Source organism: Canis lupus, chromosome 1, assembly GCF_011100685.1.
Source record: "Canis lupus familiaris isolate Mischka breed German Shepherd chromosome 1, alternate assembly UU_Cfam_GSD_1.0, whole genome shotgun sequence".
NCBI lineage: Eukaryota > Metazoa > Chordata > Mammalia > Carnivora > Canidae > Canis > Canis lupus.
In genome coordinates this window covers 26,717,353-26,738,537 of record NC_049222.1, presented here as the reverse complement: position 1 = coordinate 26,738,537, position 21,185 = coordinate 26,717,353, and the positions used below count along the sequence as shown (strand labels likewise).

The following is a 21,185-nucleotide window of genomic DNA, read 5'->3' as shown; positions in this document are numbered from 1 at the left end:
GGGTGTAGGGGAATGAGGTAAGTGGGAGATGGGCATTAAGGAGGGCATGTGATGTAAGGAGTACTGGGTGTTATGTGCAACTGATGAATCACTAAATTCTACCCCTGAAACTAATAATACACTATGTGTTAACTAACTTGAATTTAAATATAGAATTTTTTAAAAGCCTTTTAAGAACAACACTCCTTTTATCACTCTTGGAAGCTACTTATCAACCAGGTCCCATTTTCATCTAAAAAAAAAAAAAAACTTGCTTTAAATATTCTAAAAGGTATTACTTTGTCATTAATGAATTGTAACTACTTTCTGCATCCCACTTGAAAGTGACTGCTTGTATGTAAATACCAGCACAACTCATGTCCTTTCAGCACACCAGCCTTCCTTCAGTCTTGATAAGTGACATTCTCCCATGTTACATGTCAGCTTGTCTTAACTGCAAATTACATCATCAAGGCACAAGCAAGGGAAGGTAAGAATACATCAGGGAACTTAAATATAAACTTCACATTATTTAGAATTGAGCTAAGTCCACACAACGAAAACTCTACAACATGGGAGGGTGAAGAAAATGAAAACATTTCCAAAGGTATTTATTGAGAAATAGTAAAGATGTACATATTTTTACAAGCTTTTAATATTAATTTACATTTCTTTAAATTATGTAGGCCCCGATAATCTATACTTTACTAATACATAACAGAAACCCTTGACTTTAACTGTGAGATTTCCATAATGCTACCATAGTTAGGAGTCAAAATGCAACTTTGGCTCATGATGCGTGGATTTATTTTTGAATGAAATACTAAATGCCATATTCACTGAGAACATAGGCTCATCATAAACAAATGCGCTTAAAAAGAAAAAAAAAAAACTTCAAACTGGAGTATGCTGTTGACACTATTTTGAATCTTAGCTTACCAAGACTAAGGAAAAACATTTTTTAGAGTTATCCACTTTTTTGTGTTCAAACTGCATAATTCTAAAATAATTTTTTTTTTGCCTCTGAATTTGATTTACAAGTTTTTGTAGGAGTAAAGTGACTTTGTCTTGTATGCTATGATATTGTAGCCAGGCCACCGACTCTGATATTTTTCAGGTGCAATACAAGGTGGTTACCTTTCCTAGTGACTTACCAAGTTTGTCCATGAAGCAGTCAAACACTCATTTCAGTGACAGAACATTTTTCAAACTGGTTTATAATAAGGCACAATGTTCTATGTCAACAGAAAGTGGGAACTGCCAAACAGGTTGTTCTCTTTGCTTGCTGGCTTATTTGTGTGTGTGTGTGTGTGTGTGTGTGTGTGTGTGTGTGTGTATTTTCAGACCAGAAAGGAAGAGGATCTCTGTTCCTCGCACAGGAAGGGTAGGGTTCTAGTCTGCGCATGCTCCAAGTCACAGGCCGGCCGTGAGGTTGCCATTTGGGCCTGAGCCACTGTTGTCTGTTGGCTAACCCAGCACTGAGGCTCTATGCTGGCAGCCTCTTCTGAACACACGATCAAGGGAGAAAATATAGGCGAGCAATAGCACTGGGTGATGTAACTGGCAACCCTTCTTCACCTGTGAAGGGTATTCCTTTCTGTACCTGCAGGTTTAGCAGCATTTATAAGCCTTGCTCATTTGACATGAAAAGGATTAAAAATCTAGATGTAATGCCACAGTTCTATCATTTAAGGAAACTGGCTATACAGATAATATTGTTGTATTCACAGTAATAAATATTTAAGGTTTTAGTGCACAAAATGTAATCACTAATGATCAGTGCAGGTCTTTGATTTTTTTCAATTGCTATTTTCAAGCTGAAGGCCAATAAAAATGTAAGATTATTCTTATTATTAATAGCATTATCATCATTATTAAAAGTATTGCAACTTTAATTTGTCTGCACCAGTAGTTGGGGAAGAGAGAGCCAAAAGTTATTAAATTTAAAGAATAGGTTTAAGGTTTGTGTGATAAAATCACAGTCTCAAAATCTGCAAAATTGGATCTCAAGCTCTTTCTGCCCAACGTAAATATGGCCTTAGCATTCAGTAAAGAAAGACAGGTTTACAGCCTGGAAAATAAAACCATATTTCCACAGTGAATGTTGTGATCAGTGTGCAAAGCACACTGAGCAGGAGCCACTGAAGCCTCAGAGGATGAGCTATCATGGACCAGCCTCTGGTTACAGGTGCTGCCTATTAGCTGGACTCCAGGTTCCACATTATGACATTTTAAACACAGAAGTGCAGGGGTGCAGACACCATTAAAACACTCCTAGATCTCGAAGTCTTAAGTTTCCACAAGGGAAATCATGTCATACAAAATGACAGGAGAACCTGTATCATGTTCCTAACATGGGCTACACACCAAGAAAAAAACACACATGCACACACAATGATGACAGGTTCTCCTTGCAATGAATGCAGGCCATTGTGCAGGAACAGGGTAGGCAGAAACTAAGGTGTATGGGTCTCTAAGGGAGAGACCTTGGATTGACGCATTAAGGTGGAGAACCAGATACTATTTCACTGTTGAAATTTTAGTACTGCTGCCAAGATCTGGCTCACTTGCCAATTTATTTTATGACGATATTCTAGGTAAAATTTTCATTGTTTCACTCCTTTCTTTAGAAGCCATCTGGGGCATTTGCCTTCCACCACTGATGACATTTCATTTTTGCAATGGCATTGGGACTGAATGCCTTAGCTTTACTTTCAGCCATCTTCACTCAATGTGAATTTCAAGCCATGTCCATGGAATATCCTATGAAAGTCTGGGTGCTATTTGCCTATGATTTTAATGAGACTATTTTCCTCTACACAACTTACACATATCAAAAAGTCAAACTCAAAATAGTGTAAGTAGTCATGAATATGGCTCTTAGTTTTCTCCAGAACTATAGAAAGGGGTACTCGAGACTTCAAGATACATCTCACTTTCTAAGTAAAGGTCCCACAGTCTTTCCCAAACCTTCTGCTTATGGTTGGATGCATAAATAGTTGCCTCATATAATTATTGGAATTATTAAGAACCCAAATAAAACACAGACTTTCCTTTATTATCATTGTTTTCTTATTGCAACAGTTTCTTGCTGATGCAGTATTAAGATCTGATACCTTGAATTTTAAATTTGGTCATCTTAAGAATGATCACAAAGGTTTTTTTGTTTTTCATTATCTACAGGAATTTTAACCAAAGTTACATTGTAACACACAAACGCTGTCTTGTCTTTAAGGCACAACACATCAGTATGAACATTCTGTTTGCCAAACTTAAAAAAGAGACATTATTAGACTCCCACTGCCCACCCACTTCCCTCCCCAACAAATGAAAGAAAAATTGCATCCACTTTCAAAGTCAGCTGCTAATAAAGTCACAGTAAATTATTTTCATCAATAATTTACACAAATTACAGGTCTAGATAGGATTGTCCTTATACAGTCTGAGTGCATTCCAATTCAGATTTTCTGGGCTAGGTAGGCTAAAGTCAGATTCAAACCTCAGGGCTGAGAAGATATCCCATTTTGAGGAATGTTGTTGAACACCACCTTGTCAGACGGAGCATGTGTTGGTGCTTTGCCAGGGTAAGAGTTCTTTGCTAAAGCTGTTAATTCCAGTTAGGACTCATTCGGTGTGTACTAGCAACCTCCACAGATTTTTTTTTTAAAACCATTAAAGTATTGTAAATATAAGACCATAGAGCTTCCTTTCTGTAGCACTAAAGTTTAATTCCATTCAGCAATCTGAATTCTTCATTCTGGAATTTTCATTCCAAATATGATTTCATCCTTTAAGACAATTTATATGTGTAAAGCCAGAGGCATTGAATCACACATAAAAATTCAGTGTACTTGAAATATAAAAAAAAAAAAATGGATCTTCAGCTAGAGAACACCGTTACAAATACTCTAATTCCAGTGCTTGATGCAGGGCCAAGAGGTCTGAGTGACTTGATATCCTCCAGAAGGGCATGTTGTGCTGTGTGTTGACAGAGGGAGGGACAGAGGAGAGAGGGGGAAGGAATGGAGAGAAATCATAACTATTGTCTCAATGAAGCAGCAGTACACACGTGTGGTTCACCCACGTTCAAGTGAGGGAATTCAAGGAAGGCATGATCATATCTGAAGGCTTGGTAGCATCAATATCATATGGTCAAAATAATAGAGAAATAGATCTGAACTGGATTTTAATGTTTATAAAAGCAAATACTGAGATTTCTTAAGTACTTTAAAATTTATTCAGGAAAATCACAGCCAACATCAGCATCTGGGGAAGCAAGTTGAGCATCAAAATCCTCCATGGCTGATGGAAAGCAATTTTTAACCACAATACTCCTCAGGGTTCACATCTCAGTTAGAAACAAAAATTTTAAAATGATAAACTTCCTAAGTCCAAGGCTTTTGTCTCTATGAGGGGAAGAGGGTAAATTCCTTTCTATGTAAAAAATAATTTGAAGCTGAACTATATAAGGTAGAAAACAATGGGGGGATGGTCAACCTTCTTCCTTGTCTGGAGTAAGTTATAACTTAAGCTAGTAGCATTGACTTACATCACTGGTGTGGGACTGAAAGCACTCCAGTATCCATTAACAATAGGGGTGATAATGTACCAAAGGGGACAAAAAGTGGCCTCTTGTGTGGAAAAATATTCTTAGACATTACAATGGTTTCAGCCTCTCCAAAGATATACCAGGATATGGTATATGTGTGGTTAAGTTTCATGAAAAAGTGTGATTAGGAAAAAAAATGTCTAAAAATACTCCATTAAGGACAATATTGAAAAAAAGAAATAATGCATAATAGCAATTAAAACTAAAGAATTACTTGTAAGTTTGAGCTCATGGCATCTTGTAGAATACATGTGTATGGAATATCTATCTATATAATGGAAATACATATATATATATATGTATAACATGGGAAATGCATTTCATTATATAAGTTAAAATGATCATCACTATTGTTACGATTCTTTGCTGTCCAATATGGTAGCCAGCAGCCCCATGTGTCTATTGAGCACTTGAAATGTGGCAAGTCCTGTTCAAAATGCATACTGAACTTCAAAGACTTGGAATGTAAACATCACATTAGTAATTATTATATTTATTAGGTGTTGAGACAATAATATTTTAGATATATCGGGTTAAAATATATTACTAAAATTAATTCTACCTCTTTTTTTAAAAAAATGAAGCTTCCAGAAAACTTAAAATTACAATAATGGCTCACATTATACATTTCTATAGGGGGTGTGGTTATACATTAATTCTTAAACTTTGAAATTTCTTCTTAAATTTGCAAAACAAAACACGTTTCTAGGTCCAATTTAAGGACAAAAATTCACCTAGAACCTCTTTTTATTTCATTCAGCTCAGATCTATTTATAATAACAAAATAGTACTTCATATTTCTGCGCATGCGATTACAGCCACATCCAAAGAAAAGCATGCATACTGGATGCTAGAGGAACCAGCCACCTGTGTTTTAAAATAGAATTGTAAGCCTTCCCCATCACCAAAACTGTACCTACATAAACAACCATTTGGAAATAGCATTCTAACCAAGGTTCTTGTCCACTTGGAGTCATGCCTTTTTCTCCTGAAGTTTCAGGTGTAAAGCAGAGGGTATAACAACTGGTATGCCAAGTCCTGTTCTTACACCATGGATAAATGGTGTAGATGTAAATTTTCATTTTATTATTTTTTATTTTTTTATTTTTTAAAGATTATTTATTTATTTATTCATGAGAGACAGAGAGAGGGAGAGAGAGAGAGGCAGAGGGAGAAGCAAGGCTCCATGCAGGGAGCCTGACATGGGACTCGATCCTGGGAATCCAGGATTATGCCCTGGGCCTCAGGCAGGCGCAAAACCGCTGAGCCACCCAGGGATCCCCTGAATTTTCATTTTCTAAGGCATATAATTTTTCTGGTTCAGAAAAGTGAATTTAAATTAGCCCTCACCTAGATGTGTGTGAATTTCACATAGCTGAAAAGATATGCATAACGTCTGCTGCAGTGGCTGCTTTGACTACTTGTTGACTGTGATGATGGTGCCAATATGAAAAATCGAAACAACATGGACTCTGGACACTGACAAACTTCAAAAGATACTTCAACTGTGTGCAACTGGGAGGATTTTTTTTGGGGGGGGAGGATTTTAAGTAGCAGTCAGCAGTGGAAGTTGTATTTCTTGAGGCTGCGTCTCTGACCTTATACAGAATGTCCTATGGGCCAGTGTGCTGTCTTGGGTCCTGATGCTGCTAATTAAGACCAAGAGCTCTGTGGGAATCAGAGCCTACACCAATTATCTTAATGTTATGAAAAAGCAATGAATTTTTCAATTATGGATTCTATCTAACACTTCACCAAACCTTCTAACCTTCTTTCTTTGCTTTGCTTGATTGGAATTATCTACAAACCTAGGTCATTTTTTAAAATATTTCTATTATAGATATAAACCTTTCTTAAAAACTCATTTATTTATTTTGTAAAACAGAAATCAGGTAAACACTACAGCATATGCAAGTGTTTAGTGAAGGTTTTATTAGATGATGATTTGAGATCACCTCAGGATAATGACAACATTCCTTCTATGTAAAACAATATAGGTTGATACGTCACTGTTTTAAAATAGCAAGTACCAATCTGTTTTATCTTATAAATTATATGATTTTTATCCTGGCTAGATGATATTTTGTGATCATTCAATGAAGGAAGCATTAGATCTCAGTATTCTATCAACTGATAGTAGGACCAATCCTGGTATCATTCCTCTTTTGATCTTGGGCCAACCATTTAATGGTTTTTAACTACCTTAATTTCTTCTTCAGAAATGTGGGCCAGATGAAAAGGCTTATTTAAATACCTAGGGCCTATGAGATTTTCTGAATATATTCAATGCCAGCTGCTTGGCTTCAATCGAGTACTAACGGCTCACTGAAATAGGCAACACTATTCTAGATATAAGGCATACTGCCTCTAAATCTCTATGACAAGTTGGCACCAAAGGATCTGAATAATACATGTTATTCCAACAGCATTTTTAAAATTCTCTAGCAACAGTTTTTTCTTCAGCTATTAAATCTATCCTTAGTGTTTATCATCATGGAGCACACTTACTACAAGACACTCACAAGGACCACTGACATAAAAAATGGGTGAGCAAAAGGATAAGAACAGAGCCACTAACATGATTTCCATAGAGCTCATAAAATTTGTCTATCAGGTTAAACTTCACGTTTTTAAAAATGGTTATTTTCCCCCATCTTTCTTAAAGATCATTATATCTGTGTGCATTACACACACACACACACACACACACACACACACATACACACACGTCCTTAACTAAATTTTGCACATTTCTTATCAAATTTCAGGCAAAAAATGCTAGACTCCAAATGGTTTATTTGAATGTAAGTATTGACCTTCTCATGCTCTTACTGCTTTGCATCTATAAATTTAAATAATTTGTCAAGCTGCCATTGGACCAAACTACAGGAATGCAAACACAAAAGCTTGCATTAGAAGTGTCACACCAACATTGTTTGAGACAGGTTACCTTTTTTGCTGCCTGTTCTTCTTCTACACCATCCCCAATTACAACATATACTACTTTTCTGCCAAACCTTTGCATTATTCGTTCAAAGCAACTTTCTTTTCCTGGAAGATAAATGAGATAAAAGTTCAGAGTGAAGTTACCTGGTTAGCGGCATGCTCCTCATCTCGGCCATCTCCAATCACAACATAAGTTATGTTAGTGCCAAATCTGGACACTATACGCTCAAAACAGCTTTCCTTGCCTGAAAAACAATGCACTGCTTATTCTTCCAGACATTGCATTCATTAACCTAAAGATTCATAAAGTGTTAGGTTAATTTCTCTTGATCATCAATCACTTAAACTAGCTTGTAACCTCTGGGTTTATGAAATCAACAAATATGTTTGAATACTGTAAGTCTTTACTCAAGACAGATTATTAAACAAATGTGTTTTAGCCTCCAAAAGAGTCAGTAGGGTTAAGAATTTGACCCAGAGAAAATGTTAGCATCTTTTATACCACTAAAAGAATACTGGAACAACTTTATAAGCAACTATGAGTTTTGACATTTATTTGTTTAATTTTGTGTGTCAATTTTACCTAGTTTAAGTAGTATACACCAGTCAGCTAGAAATATTATTATAAAAAACTGAACGCTCACCTGTAAGGAAAGAGGAAATACTAAGATGTCGGTTTACCTTGATAAACAACTCCTTTCTTCAAGTGGCTGGGAGCTAGTTTGCTCAGATTAATTGAACTAAGGGTGCTGTCTGACTGGGCCACAGCACTGGTGCCACCTGTTTCCTCTGCTGGCACTATGGGAATAACATGGTGGCATTTCTACATGTTCTTTATTTTATAACACTGGCATAATTTTCTGAATTTCATTCCCAGAATGGTCATGCAGTCATGGGTATTTTTGCATGTTTTCTTAATCTGATAGTTTAGAATTCAAAAACAAAAACAAAACAAAACAAAACAAAAAACTAGCTCAAGGGGAAAAATAAAAGTGATTGTTTTTTAAGATTAAATATAAGGAACAATTTGGCCAAAAAAAGAATATTGTCCTTGCTAGAAGAAATGTTTATGCTAGTGTAAAATTATTTGATTTGTGAAAATGTAAAATAAAGTGTGATATGTTAATCTTGCTAGCATAAATATATATAACATTTATGTAATGAATGAGTGGGATTGGTATTGGGGCTCTGAACTGTAGTACCTATGACAATGTAGAATTTACATTATGAAAGCTTATAAAGGCTCTCTTTATACTCCTGAACCAGCTGCAACTGGGGGCTTTTTTTGCCTGTGCCAATATCGAAACTCTGCAAGGCCCAGGGCAAGTTATTTTTGGTAGGGGATTTTGGGATTCTGAGCTCTTGTCAAGGTGCCAGAGCCTAAGTTTGCTGACCTTCAGGGCACAATATACAACCTGTTGCCCAGGCATTTCCTTGACAGACAGTGGAATATGTGAGCTGTTTTCTTTCAACTCTTTCATGATGGCAGAAGCTAGGAAACTCTGTTTTTGCAAGGTTATTAGGGACAGTCTATGAGAGCAGATTAAAGAGGAGATTATTTTTGTGAGAGAAATAATCCAGCGTTCCAATCAAGGGGCTGACAAATGGGGATCTGCAGACAGATAGTAAGCAAATAAACAAAGCTGTAGTTCTTTGATTACTATTGGACATTTTTGGAAATGTGGACTTCCAGCCATTCATAAGTTATAATTCAGGAAAATAATTTTTTCTCTGGAATCAAGGCTGTCACTTGCATCACCTAGCACTCCCCTGTAATGCCAACATAGTATTTTTATCTTAGATCTAGATTATTGCATCTGCTAAGATGTAATACCATATATCATACTAATTAAGATATTAAATACCATGGCCAAAGACACTCTATTATTTAGAAAACAGGTGCTGTAATGAAGTATACATACAAATACATAAATAAGTAAACAGAGTTGTCCAGATACTGAATTCAGAATTTCACTAGGCAACAGTTTTCATAAAATTTGCAAATGTACAATAAGTCACAGCGTACTTTGTTATATGAGCCCTATTCAAATTTGCTTGATATTCTAATAGCAAAACTGATGAAAGAGGAAATCATGCAGAGAAGCATATTAAGAAAATCCACCCAAACACAGATGTAAAAGCATTTCATACAGAGTTAGAAAGAATTTTCTTACCTATTTTAGTTGCACTGTAAATATTTTCAATGGGGAAAGCACCTCCTAAACTATAGAGTAGAACCTTCGCAAGTGCTGGGATCAGTTGGGTTGTCGTTACCAAGACATTGACACAGTTACTCCTAAGATAGGGAGGAAATATGAATAGTTGTTTTCTAATATGAAATAATTTCTAATGGTGTAGATTTTAAGTGGTCACTGTGGTCTTTCAATTCCATAACAAATGGGCCCTGATAACCTATTTTAAACATCAGTTATTGATTGAGTGCCTGCTACTGGGAAGGCACCATAACTAAGAATACATCCCAAAATGGGAGAAGTGGAAGAAAACTGGCAAAGAGAAGTCACAGATGAAGACATTTTTGTTCCTGCCTCATCCGAGATCATAAGATAGGCAGGAGGAGAAAAGTAAACCGATACCTGTAATAGAAATATGTTCTATAATAAAGAACTCCTCGGGCTTCTGTGGAACTTCAGAAAACCTACCTCAGCCAGTGGCAATCATGGAAAAGTTATTGGAGGGATGGCTTGGCTCTAAGTTTTACAAGTATTCAGATGGGGTATTTTTTAGGGTGGTAAGATTCTATGTCCCAGCATTATCAGAGCCTGGAAAAGTACTGGACACAGGCAGAAAGAAGGCAACTGGATGGGTAAAAGGAGTTTTTGGATTTTGTGAGAGAAATAATCCAGTGTTCCAATCAAGGGGCTGACAAATGGGGATCCTGAAGAAGTAAGAATGGAGAGGACCCTTTTTCAGTCCCAAAGAGAGGCATCCCTGAGTCTCCTACTCAACAATAAAAGAGTGAACCGCATTTAATGGGTCCAGTTTTAATCTGCTTACAGAGGACCTACGCTCTGAGAGTGATAATGTCTCATTTTACAACTTACAGCTGTTTCTTCCATTTCTTCCATGGTAATATTGTGGGGAAAAAAAGGAAACAACAGGAGAGTGGGAACTGTGACATCTGAAAAGAACAGATTGTGATCCTTCCTTCTGGATTATGGAAAAATTGAGTTGTCCTGCCTTGAGGGGCTCAAACCACACATGTCAAATTGGGGCTGAGAAGGCATATAGGTATGGACCTTTCTCTATTGGTATTTTGTATCACAAGCCTTTAATACGTATTAGTGAGGGTCCCAAAAATATTTCCGAGAATTCTCTTGATTGATTTTCAGAAGCCTGGTTAGAAGTTAGAAGAGCAAGCTGACTGCCAGCTTTTCATGCGTATGTACACGCTTACCCTCCAGTACACTTAATATTATGCTTCATATTATTAAGACAGATCCTGTGTAAAAAAAAAACTATATTCCCCTTTATTCCCTTTCACTATTTTTTATATTCTATGGGATGAGCACTGGGTGTTATTCTATACGTTGGCAAATTGAACACCAATAAAAATAAATTTATTAAAAAAAAAAAACTACAATTTATTCAAAACAATCATAAAACTTTTATAATTACAGCCTTTTAAAACATTTTCATTTCTAAATTATTTCCACAGGTAACCTAATTTTGATATGGGAACTCTGACTTCTGGAAGGACATGATGAGGTTATCATTTATACAGGATAAAGAAACAAAGCCTGCCAGAGGCAGAAATTTAGTGAGTATCACCAATGAAATTCTTAGTGTTGCTGATAAGGCAATAAAGCCCTAGAAAGTGATTTGCCTGTTATCAGACAGAAACTTTTCAAATAATGGTAGATTTTTAAGCATCATACACAAACACATTACTGTATTGAAATAACATTTTAAAATCTAGCTTTACCACTGATACTGAGTGATATTTGGAGTTAACCATTTCTTTTTAAAATTATAGACCTTGCATATATTTATACATTACAGATTTGAGAATTGCAAACATTGCATATATTTATATTAAATTTATAACGCTTTGTAACTTTTAATCACAGACACTGCATACATTTATAGACTGCATGTATATACATTTGTGAAGTATGGGCAAATATCAAGAAAACATGAAAAGCATCAATTAGTTATCCAAAGAGTAGCGATAACTGCTCCCTCAACTTTCTGTTTCCTTTCAGAATTTGTGTATAGATTTTCTCCCATTGTAGCCTACTATATATATAATTTTTTCTTCTACTGTTTTGCTTATTTGTATCATAAGCCTATTCATGTATGTCATATTGTCTATCAGTCCTCCTTTCCTAATAAAATATAATACATGAAAACCACATGTGGCGACAGCATCATTTTCTTAAAGTTAGTTCACTTAATTAAGATGGTTCTGATTTCTAAATTTTCTAAATAATGCTGCCTTACATAGAAATTTTTCCTATGCATTTGATTATGACCTTTCACTATATTCATAGGAGAAGAATGACAGCGAGGATGCCAGCTCAGCTAAAAGCTCAGTTATATAATTAATTCAACCATGTTTTATGTAAGCTTCTGTTCTTCTGACATTTGGGACATTTTGCAAAAATTACCAGTATGGCCCTACATGTGGATGACTTAACAAATTTCATGGCCCTTAAATCTCCAATGTGTAATGATTTATTTTTTTCCCTTCCTCTCCTTGTTACACTTTTCTTAAAATCATACATGTAGGGACACCTGGGTGGCTCAGTGGTTGAGTGTCTGCCTTCAGCTCAGGGCGTGATTCCGGGGTCCTGGGATGGAGTCCTGCATCGGGCTCCCCACAGGGAGCCTGCTTCTCCGCCTATGTCTCTGCCTCTCTCTGTGTATCTCTCATGAATAAATAAATAAAAATATTTTTAGAAATCCACACATGTAGTTGCTTTAAGGCTATGTGTCTAAAAATAATCCCTCTATATTATGGATAATACATATATGATCTACATAACAACAGAATAACTTTTGGGTTTTAAGCATCTAGGAGACATCCATTAAAAATAATGAAAGCTGCTGACTTCCTCCTCAGAGAAAGGTGAATTCTACTACATTTTACACACAGTTTTGGGGACTCAGGAGTCCTCACATCCTAGCCTCCATGACCTTCTGTCTCCTTATCACCAGTTACAGAGACCACAGACCAGCAAGTCCCATTTTAAAACAGCTTCAGTTGTGAGCCAGAACTTTCCTTCCTAGGATTCCTACTCATCCATCCTAATATTCTCCTTTACAGATCAGAGAGATGTAATTTATTTTCAGCCTAACATTTCAAACAGTTGAAATTGGTAATCTTGTTCTGCATAGGACCCTCCTTCAGACTAAACTCCTTGGTTCCTCCCTCCAACTGTTCCTTTTGCATGGTATCCTCAGCCTAAAACCTTTCTGGCTACTTTCCTGGACACAAGATGTTTCAATGTGTTATAGCCCCCCCCGCCCCCCTCCCCCGAATGTGATGCCCAGATCTGAGTGAAGTACTTTGTTCTGGCTTCCCCAATCTGACTCAGGAAACCTGCAGCTTCCAACCCACCTCCATTCCACCCACTTATGCTTTCTGATATCAATGTATCTGCTGGTCACGTTGCAGCTAGATGCCACACGCAGGATTTGATGTACACAAGTTTTATTGTCAAGGCTTTCTGTATCCCAATTCTATCAGTCAAAATATTACCTCTTTCTCTGAATTTGTGCTACCCACAAGTTGGCTACACAGGCTTTTATTTATCCACTTAACCCAGAAATAAAATTAAAGAATAGGATAGTAAAAAGGTTCATCCACACCCTAAACTAGCTATCACTTTTCAGATTTACATTACTTTATGAACTAGCATTTATGGCACATGGTGTTCAACTAGTTTTAAGTCTATTCAGTTCTACTATCTCCACTAGTAAGTATTTCACTGTTTAGTTCAAAAGATACCAAGGTTACAAGTTTTTCAAAGAGCTTTCTCTTGCTCTTTCATTGCATTTAAATTATGCATATTATCTACAAATGGGCCAAAACACTTAAAACCATGCACTCTGTGTGTAAACTGTATTTTTTTTTCATCATCTCCTGTACTTTGCCACCAACAGGGTGTTGTCTTTTTCATTTTTTTCTTTTTTTATTACACGACACATGACCTTCCTGTGGAGATGATCATTAGTTACGTAGAAAGAAAGGTAAAGACATGGGATCTTCTGGTTATTCTGAGAAGCAGCACCTGCCATCCTCTACCCCCAATCATCTCCCATACATTGAAAATCGCCTGATTCAATGAATTGTCAGGTCCTCTGAAATTCTAAAATACTCCAGTAATTAAGGACTTTTTATGTGTGTTGTACAATTACAACTACATCTTCAATACCATAAATATAGGAACGGAAACAATAGTTTCCACTTACCTAGTACTAATAATTGATAAGGATTTAAGTGCATTTGTTAGCCAGGAATCTGTCAGACCTTCAATCTCTGCCCTTAGCTGCAGCCACGCATCTCTCTTGGCAGGGCCAAGGAGTCCTGCAACCAAAAGAGAAGGTACAATCAAGAGATGAAAAATTTCAGGAATACCTGGTTTGGTCTCCCTTCTGTCTAGTATAGATCACATCAGAAACAGAAAGAGACAGGTTTATATCAATACAGATCCTTCATTTAAGAACTGATATTGATTCATTCATTATTCATTCAAACATTTATTTCTAGATTTTAGGTCCTGGGTCAAAAAAACCCTAGGGAAGTAACAGTGAAAATGTGGGTCCTGGTCTCTAATCTCACTGAACCTAGAATCTGGCACGGCAGATGCCGATCACCTGAGGAGCTACTATGACCACTCCTGTGCTGGGTCACACTCTGAAAGACAGGGATGTAATAGGTCTGGAGAAGAAGGTGGGGTTGTCCAGCCAAGGGATACACATCTCAAACACTGGCTGTCTGAAAATATTTCATTTCTTTTTTTTTTTTTTTAAATATTTTATTTATTTATTTAGGATAGTCACAGAGAGAGAGAGAGAGAGAGAGGCAGAGACACAGGCAGAGGGAGAAGCAGGCTCCATGCACCGGGAGCCTGACGTGGGATTCGATCCTGGGTCTCCAGGATCGTGCCCTGGGCCAAAGGCAGGCGCCAAACCGCTGTGCCACCCAGGGATCCCAAATATTTCATTTCTTAATGATCACAATCTAATACTGATATTATTGTAGGTAGTTACTAGTGCTGAAGCTATCACAAATACTCTGCATTCTATTATTTTTTAAAGATTTTATTATTTATTCATGAGAGACACAGAGAGAGAGAGAGGCAGAGACACAGGCAGAGGGAGAAGCAGGCTCCATACAGGGAGCTCGATGCGGGACTCAATCCCAGGTCTCCAGGATCAGGCCCTGGGCTGAAGGCAGGCGCTAAACCGCGGAGCCACCCAGCCTGCCCAATACTCTGCATTTTAAACAGAAGTTAAGAATTGTGTTTAAAATTCTTAAGCATATGACACAGTTAAAAACAATGGTTAAAACTGTGCTGATGTTGGGATAAGAAAACACGTAGGCAAACTGATTTTTTTTTTATTTAAAAGCCTTGTTAATAGGGCGCCTCAGTGACTCAGTTGGTTGAGCATCTGACTCTTGATTTCAGCTTAGGTCTTGATCTCAGGGTCGTGAGACTAAGTCCCGCATCAGACTCCACACTAGGCATGGAGCTTCGTTAAAAAATAAAAAGTCCTTGTTTTATGATAAAATGAAATCATGAAAATTTGCTAAAAAAGTTTCTTATTTAAATCATATTTCAGAATATTAGGAGCACATATACAAGTGGGTGATTTTTAAAATCAAAAGGTATAGTTTCTGGCAACTCATTTGTCCTTATTTCAATAAAGAGATGCTGCCAGAGCACAGAAAATGACACTTGCATGTCAACTCTTAAACTTTTTAAGCTATAATATTATTTACCAGCAACCTTGTTAGTTGTTAAATAACTTTAATAATACCCTTCATGAGGGAAACAATGCCATGCCTAAATAAAAATTACTTCAGAATTCTCAAGGGAATATTTATTTTAAAATTAAACATGTTGCCCACAATTGAATTTAAACAGAATACCTGTTTGATTTTACAAAAATGTCTTATCTAGAGCATTAGAGTAAATTAAGAAACCAGAGTTGTCTGTCCTGCAGGGGCCTATTTCTCATTTGAAAATGAAGATCTCCTATTTCTAAGATCCCTTTTGGTTCTAAAAACCATAATAATATTATTGCTATTGTCTATGGTTCCACATGTTTTTTGTTCTCTTGTAGCTACTGTCTACTGAGCATCTATTATGCACCTTAACGCTCACTAGATAATGGGGATACAAGATGAACAGACACACAGCCCCCTGCCCCCCATTAAGTGTGTGTTGTGTGTAATACATATACTGTAGATGAAAATGTTACTGGGTGTTATTCCATATGTTGGCAAATTGAACACCAATAAAAAATTTATAAAAAAAAGAAAATGTTACTATACTGTATTCTATGGTATGTATATACATAGTATGCATATGTATATTTAGTTATAATTCAATTTCAGATCCTGATTTAAGCTCTTCAATCATCCTTTATTTTTTTAAAAGATTTTATTTATTCATGAGAGACACAGAGAGAGAGAGAGGCAGAGACACAGGCAGAGGGAGAAACAGGCTCCATGCAGGGAGCCTGATGTGGGACTCGATCCCAGGTCTCCAGGATCATGCCCTGGGCTGAAGGCAGCGCTAAACCACTGAGCTACCCGGGCTGCCCCTTCAATCATCCTTTAAAGAGAGAAAGACAGACAGACAGAAAGAAAAACAAACAGAAAAGCCTGCGAGAAAACATCATGTGACTTCATAGCTCATCCTAGGATCTTGCTGACCTAAAATTGATCCTAATAATAGAAATAATCAAAGTTTATTTTTATCAAGAAACATATCCGGGATTTTAGTTTTGATGTCACAGGTTGTAATATCACCTGTAATATATGGATGAAGATAAAATAATTTAGATACAGTCTACAGAGTATCCAAACAGTTAATACTATCCAGGGAAAAGCTACACTGGCAGGTAACACGCAATTAAAAAAATAAAATAAAACAGACTTGTTTAAGTCTTTGAAATGACATAAAGCAGTGTTTATCTTTATTTCTGAAAGGATTCCACAAAGGTAATGATGACTAACAACTCTGCTTTAAGGACTGGGGCCCTCGCTTTTCGACAGGTCTTCGCACTGCCTCGATGAGTTCCCTGTATGGTTTACCCTAATAGTGTCTGCAAAAGAGGGGTAAACGTTCAGTATCCTATTGTAAATTTTGACCAAACATCTGGGCACAGAGAATTCCCAACTCCTCTGGCAGAGCCGCATGTTTTATTTTGCTGTTAGATCTCCCACCCACCTCAACTAAGAAACTTAAAATTCTGACTCCATGTAGTTCAGCATGAACTCTTGGTAATTTCTTTTATAGAAGCATAGTCTCTCATACGGAACATGGAACGTACATCTTTCTAAGTATCTTTATTAGATTTAAAGAGCCGCACATACCTCCAACATTGTTCTTGTAGGTGTTATATAATTCTTTTACTCTTCTGTAACGAAAAGCCAACTTCCTCATCCAGTCAACCCCTCCTCTTACACCTGTTGGCAAACAAAGGTTTGCACTACTTGCAGCTGCATGGAAGCCATCAGTTGCAAAACTGTAGGTACTGCAACACCCAAAATATATTAAAAAGAAATAAAAGAAATAATTACATGTGCAAAACTCCACAGCTGAATTTCTGTAGGAAACAGCATACTGAAAACCATGGCTTACCTTAAGTCCTGCCCATTATCATCAGAGGAAACATCATCTATATGAACTTGATCACACTCCTGTTAAAAACATTGGAAAAGTTATTTGTTTTTCAAACGATGCCCTTGTGGTATTTGATTCTTCCATCTTTCCATCTGATCAGGCCATGGCCAGAAGGCGGCAGCATTTGCCCATCTATCCCACTGCCATCCTGGGGAAATGGCACCGTTTCTATTTTAAATCCAGAAGAGTATTAAAAAAAAAAAAAATCCAGGAGAGTATCATAAAAGGGGATCTGAAAACATATGGCATGTGGATTTCTTCTGAGCAGCTTAAAATTTTTTACTCTGAAAGTTACAAATAATAAATTATCTTTTGAATTGTTGTTAAGAATGACTGGCGTTCACTTTCAGCCATTTAGGTTTTGCATACTTAAGTATGGAAACAAAGCTAATCTGAAGTTATACAGAACTCATTCGGTCTGAATAAGAGGTGGTGACTATCATTTGCTATCTGTTGAGCAATAACAGAAGGGCTTGATGGTTATGGTGTCCCGTGAGATTTCTGGGACTTCCTGAGCCTTTTGCTGGCCAGGGGTCCCATGGAAGAATCATGCCGATGTTATTCTAAGGTCCTGGTCTTTTAACACAGAAAAAAGCTAATAACCATAGAGATCGAATATTTTCTTCTTCTTTTTTTTCTGTTCAAGTTTTGAAATCTTGAGGCTGAAAATGATACTTACAGATTAAAGGGAAATAATGAAGATTTACCATTTCCAATGTTCTACAAACTCAGAGGAGAATAAACATTAAGGTACATGTATCCATACACGTGACCTGACTGAAATCAGTGTTCTCAGAGCAAATGGTCATTTCTTTGGGTAAGAATGAAATTCTTGGCTGTTTTAAGGATCCTATTCTATCTTCAAATCTGTAAAGATCCAGGGAAATAGTATGTGATCTGAAGATGGAATTTGGCTAAGGTATTTACAATACCTAGTACTTACTAATTTTAGGATGAGTATGATTTAGCTTTTTGGGACTCTTTTTCTCCCCTCAAATTATTTCAGGTACTCATAGATCCTGACTGTAAACCTACTGAAAACTAATTTTTAAAAATTATTAACTGTAACAAGAAAATGCCACATAAAACAGGGGCTTTTCAGCTACTATTTATATTCCTTCTAAGACCTGGAAAGCATCTGTTAGTGAAATATTTAATATCTCTAGCTTTCCACACTGAGTATATTATATCCTGTATAAGTCTGAGGGTGAACCAGGTGACTCGGGCTTCTTTTCAAATACAAAATATAAAAGTTGCCCAATCAATACAATTTTATTTTATAACCTGAAAATCCAGGTAAATTAAAGATTCATATGATTTACATAAATTATTTGTAACTTTAGAATAAATATCTATCAATATTCACAGGTAAGGAAGTTAAAAAGTTAATGTGACTGGAAGCTCCCTGAGGGGGGGTTGTCTGGGTCACCTGGCTGTACCCCTGCTTAAGGCACAATCTGGCACACAGTTATCGTTGTGCAATTCTTTGTTGACTACATGGCAGATATCTTTGACAAATGACAGTTCTTGACAAAATCAACAAAATCATTTAATTTTCTAACACAAAGTTGCAATTATATTAAAAATAATGTTCTATATGGTAAGGACTGTAAGAAGATATTTGTATCAAGATGGAGGGGAGTGGGAAGAGAACAGGGTACAAGCTGAGGCTGCAGGACTCAGGGCAAGACATGCATTTGAAAAGGGTTTACCCCGTTTTGACTAAGTATGGGTAGTAAGGAGCACAGCCCAAATTTCAATCAAAGGAGGCATTATGCTTCCAGAAAAATCTCAGGAAAAAGTACGGCAAGAAACAGTAGTAGTGGCTCTGGATTGGGCTCTAAAGGAAAGGGTGGAGAAACTTAATCATTAGCATGAAAATTGGAAATAAAATTCTCTCAGAATAGGGAGGCAGCAGAGTGGTTCTAGACAACAAGACTTATTTCTTATTTGGAGATGGTGACATTCTTGGTAAGTATGAAAACTGAGGTAAGTCACTATCAAAGTGGCGTCATGTGAAATTGTTTATTCCACTGAAGTTGTGAAATCTTTCATTATGTAAATAATTTCCATGTCTCTCTTTTATAATAAACTATAATAAATAAATGAATATCCAAAAAAAAAGTAGGGGAAATCCTTAGGAATTACTCTGGTAATTAGAAGTTATTTCTACATTTCATACCTTCTTATCCTAATCTGTAGAGTAATGCCTCTGACATTTCAAGTATTAACTCACATGATTAATTTGTACATTTTGCCCCTAAATTTATTTTTTACTCCTGAGGACATCAGTGTATCAAACTTATTGGAGCATGAGCTCCATATTTGAAGTTATGTTTGAGATTTTTCCAAATGGAACTTCTCATTAAATTTATGCCTAGTTAACTATGCTTATTGACTTTGGACTCTTGCCCAAGGATTACAGTCCAGTGAAAGAAACCCGAGCTTCAATCACTTACATTTTTAAAAAATTCTAAATAATTGTTCTTCAATTAGTTTTTACTCAGAGGCATTTTGCAAAAATGATTTTGACCAAAACCTGAAATACTAAAAACAGTCTAATGCTTGGCTTCAACAAATTTCCATATAAATTTGGAATCATTCTGTTATTAATCTTAATATTTTTATAATTTTGTTTTACAAGGTGCCCATAAAGTTGTCAGTGATCTTTATCAGTTATAATCCACATAGCAGTCTTCTCTCGCTTTTGTGAACCTGAGCTCCCCAGTGCCTTCTTTTCTGGAAGTTATTCTAACTGAAATAACCTTTGATTTCAACAGAGAGCATTCTCTTCTTAGGAGGAGAAGTATGAGCATTTGCCTTCTTTGCAAGTCCTGCAGGATGCAGAGAAGTGTCTATTAGGGTTTAAATTTGTATCTTTTAAGGAATTATGTGAGAACAGCTGCTACCACATATGTTACAGTATTGACTAAAGGGTGTGAGTATCAAATTAGATTTCTGAGTTAAGAAAAGGAACTATGAGAGATTAAATACAGAGGGGGGAATAAAAAGGCTAACGATGAGTTACTCTCTTGAGGAAATCACCTCTTTGTTAGCAGAAGCAGAGACAGCTTCACACCAGTTATGCAGCCCATGACAATCTTTGCTTACAAGAAGTTTACTGAAATAAAAAATTGGGTAAAAGTCAAGTTGACTTTCAAAATTAGAGGCAGAAAGATAGTGGAGATACGTGTGTGTGTGTGTGTGTGTATATATATATATATATATATATATATATGTAACAGCACTGAATGATCTTGAAATGATCTTGAAATGTTTAGATTTTTGTTTTCATGATTATTTACCTAACTAAAGTCAATAACAAGCCTTTGAGTTCCCTTGGGCACTTATCTGGATGTACACGGGTACATGTGGTATGCATGTGTGTGCACACACATGCGAATTTAATTTATGCAGAGTATGCAGATAATCATTTCATTGATAAAGTACTGTTGGATACTAAGTTGTAGCACTTGAGTCAAATAGAATTTTTATCACATTTTAAAACATAACTAAAAAGCTATAATCAGAAGGGAAAATCAATACCAATATTTTCTCAGTTACTATTTTTCCCGCAGATCCTGTCGGGTATTTTAAAAATCTATTTTATATAGTATATGATCCAAGATAAAAATTCTTAAAGCATCATAACTGACCATATGATCTGATATGAGAACATTCATGTCAAACTTGCTAAGAGTATTCACAAATTTATCATATGCTATTTTCACTTTCTCACTTTATGATCTTGTTAAAAGTTGGATGGTAAA

General features: G+C 36.3%; 1 protein-coding gene and 1 pseudogene across 9 annotated transcripts in view; one reads left to right on the top strand and one right to left on the bottom strand.

The window, feature by feature from the left end:
• Window positions 1–573: 573 nt before the first annotated feature.
• The window catches only part of EYA4 (EYA transcriptional coactivator and phosphatase 4), a 306,025-nt gene continuing 285,413 nt past the window's right edge, over window positions 574–21,185 (bottom strand). For 6 of the 9 annotated variants that reach the window (XM_038526049.1, XM_038526048.1, XM_038526047.1 and 3 more), the window contains 6 exons: window positions 17,374–17,432; window positions 17,106–17,266; window positions 13,970–14,084; window positions 9,709–9,830; window positions 7,539–7,639; window positions 574–3,957 (listed from right to left, as the gene is read on the bottom strand). In XM_038526049.1, coding sequence (XP_038381977.1) covers window positions 3,877–3,957; window positions 7,539–7,639; window positions 9,709–9,830; window positions 13,970–14,084; window positions 17,106–17,266; window positions 17,374–17,432 — 639 coding nt within the window. In that variant the 3' untranslated portion in view covers window positions 574–3,876. Of the gene's footprint in view, window positions 3,958–7,538; window positions 7,640–7,678; window positions 7,780–9,708; window positions 9,831–13,969; window positions 14,085–17,105; window positions 17,267–17,373; window positions 17,433–21,185 lie in introns of all 9 variants that reach the window. The other 3 variants (XM_038526052.1, XM_038526055.1, XM_038526050.1) reach the window with 2 other exon arrangements.
• LOC102156588 lies at window positions 19,013–19,403 on the top strand (annotated as a pseudogene).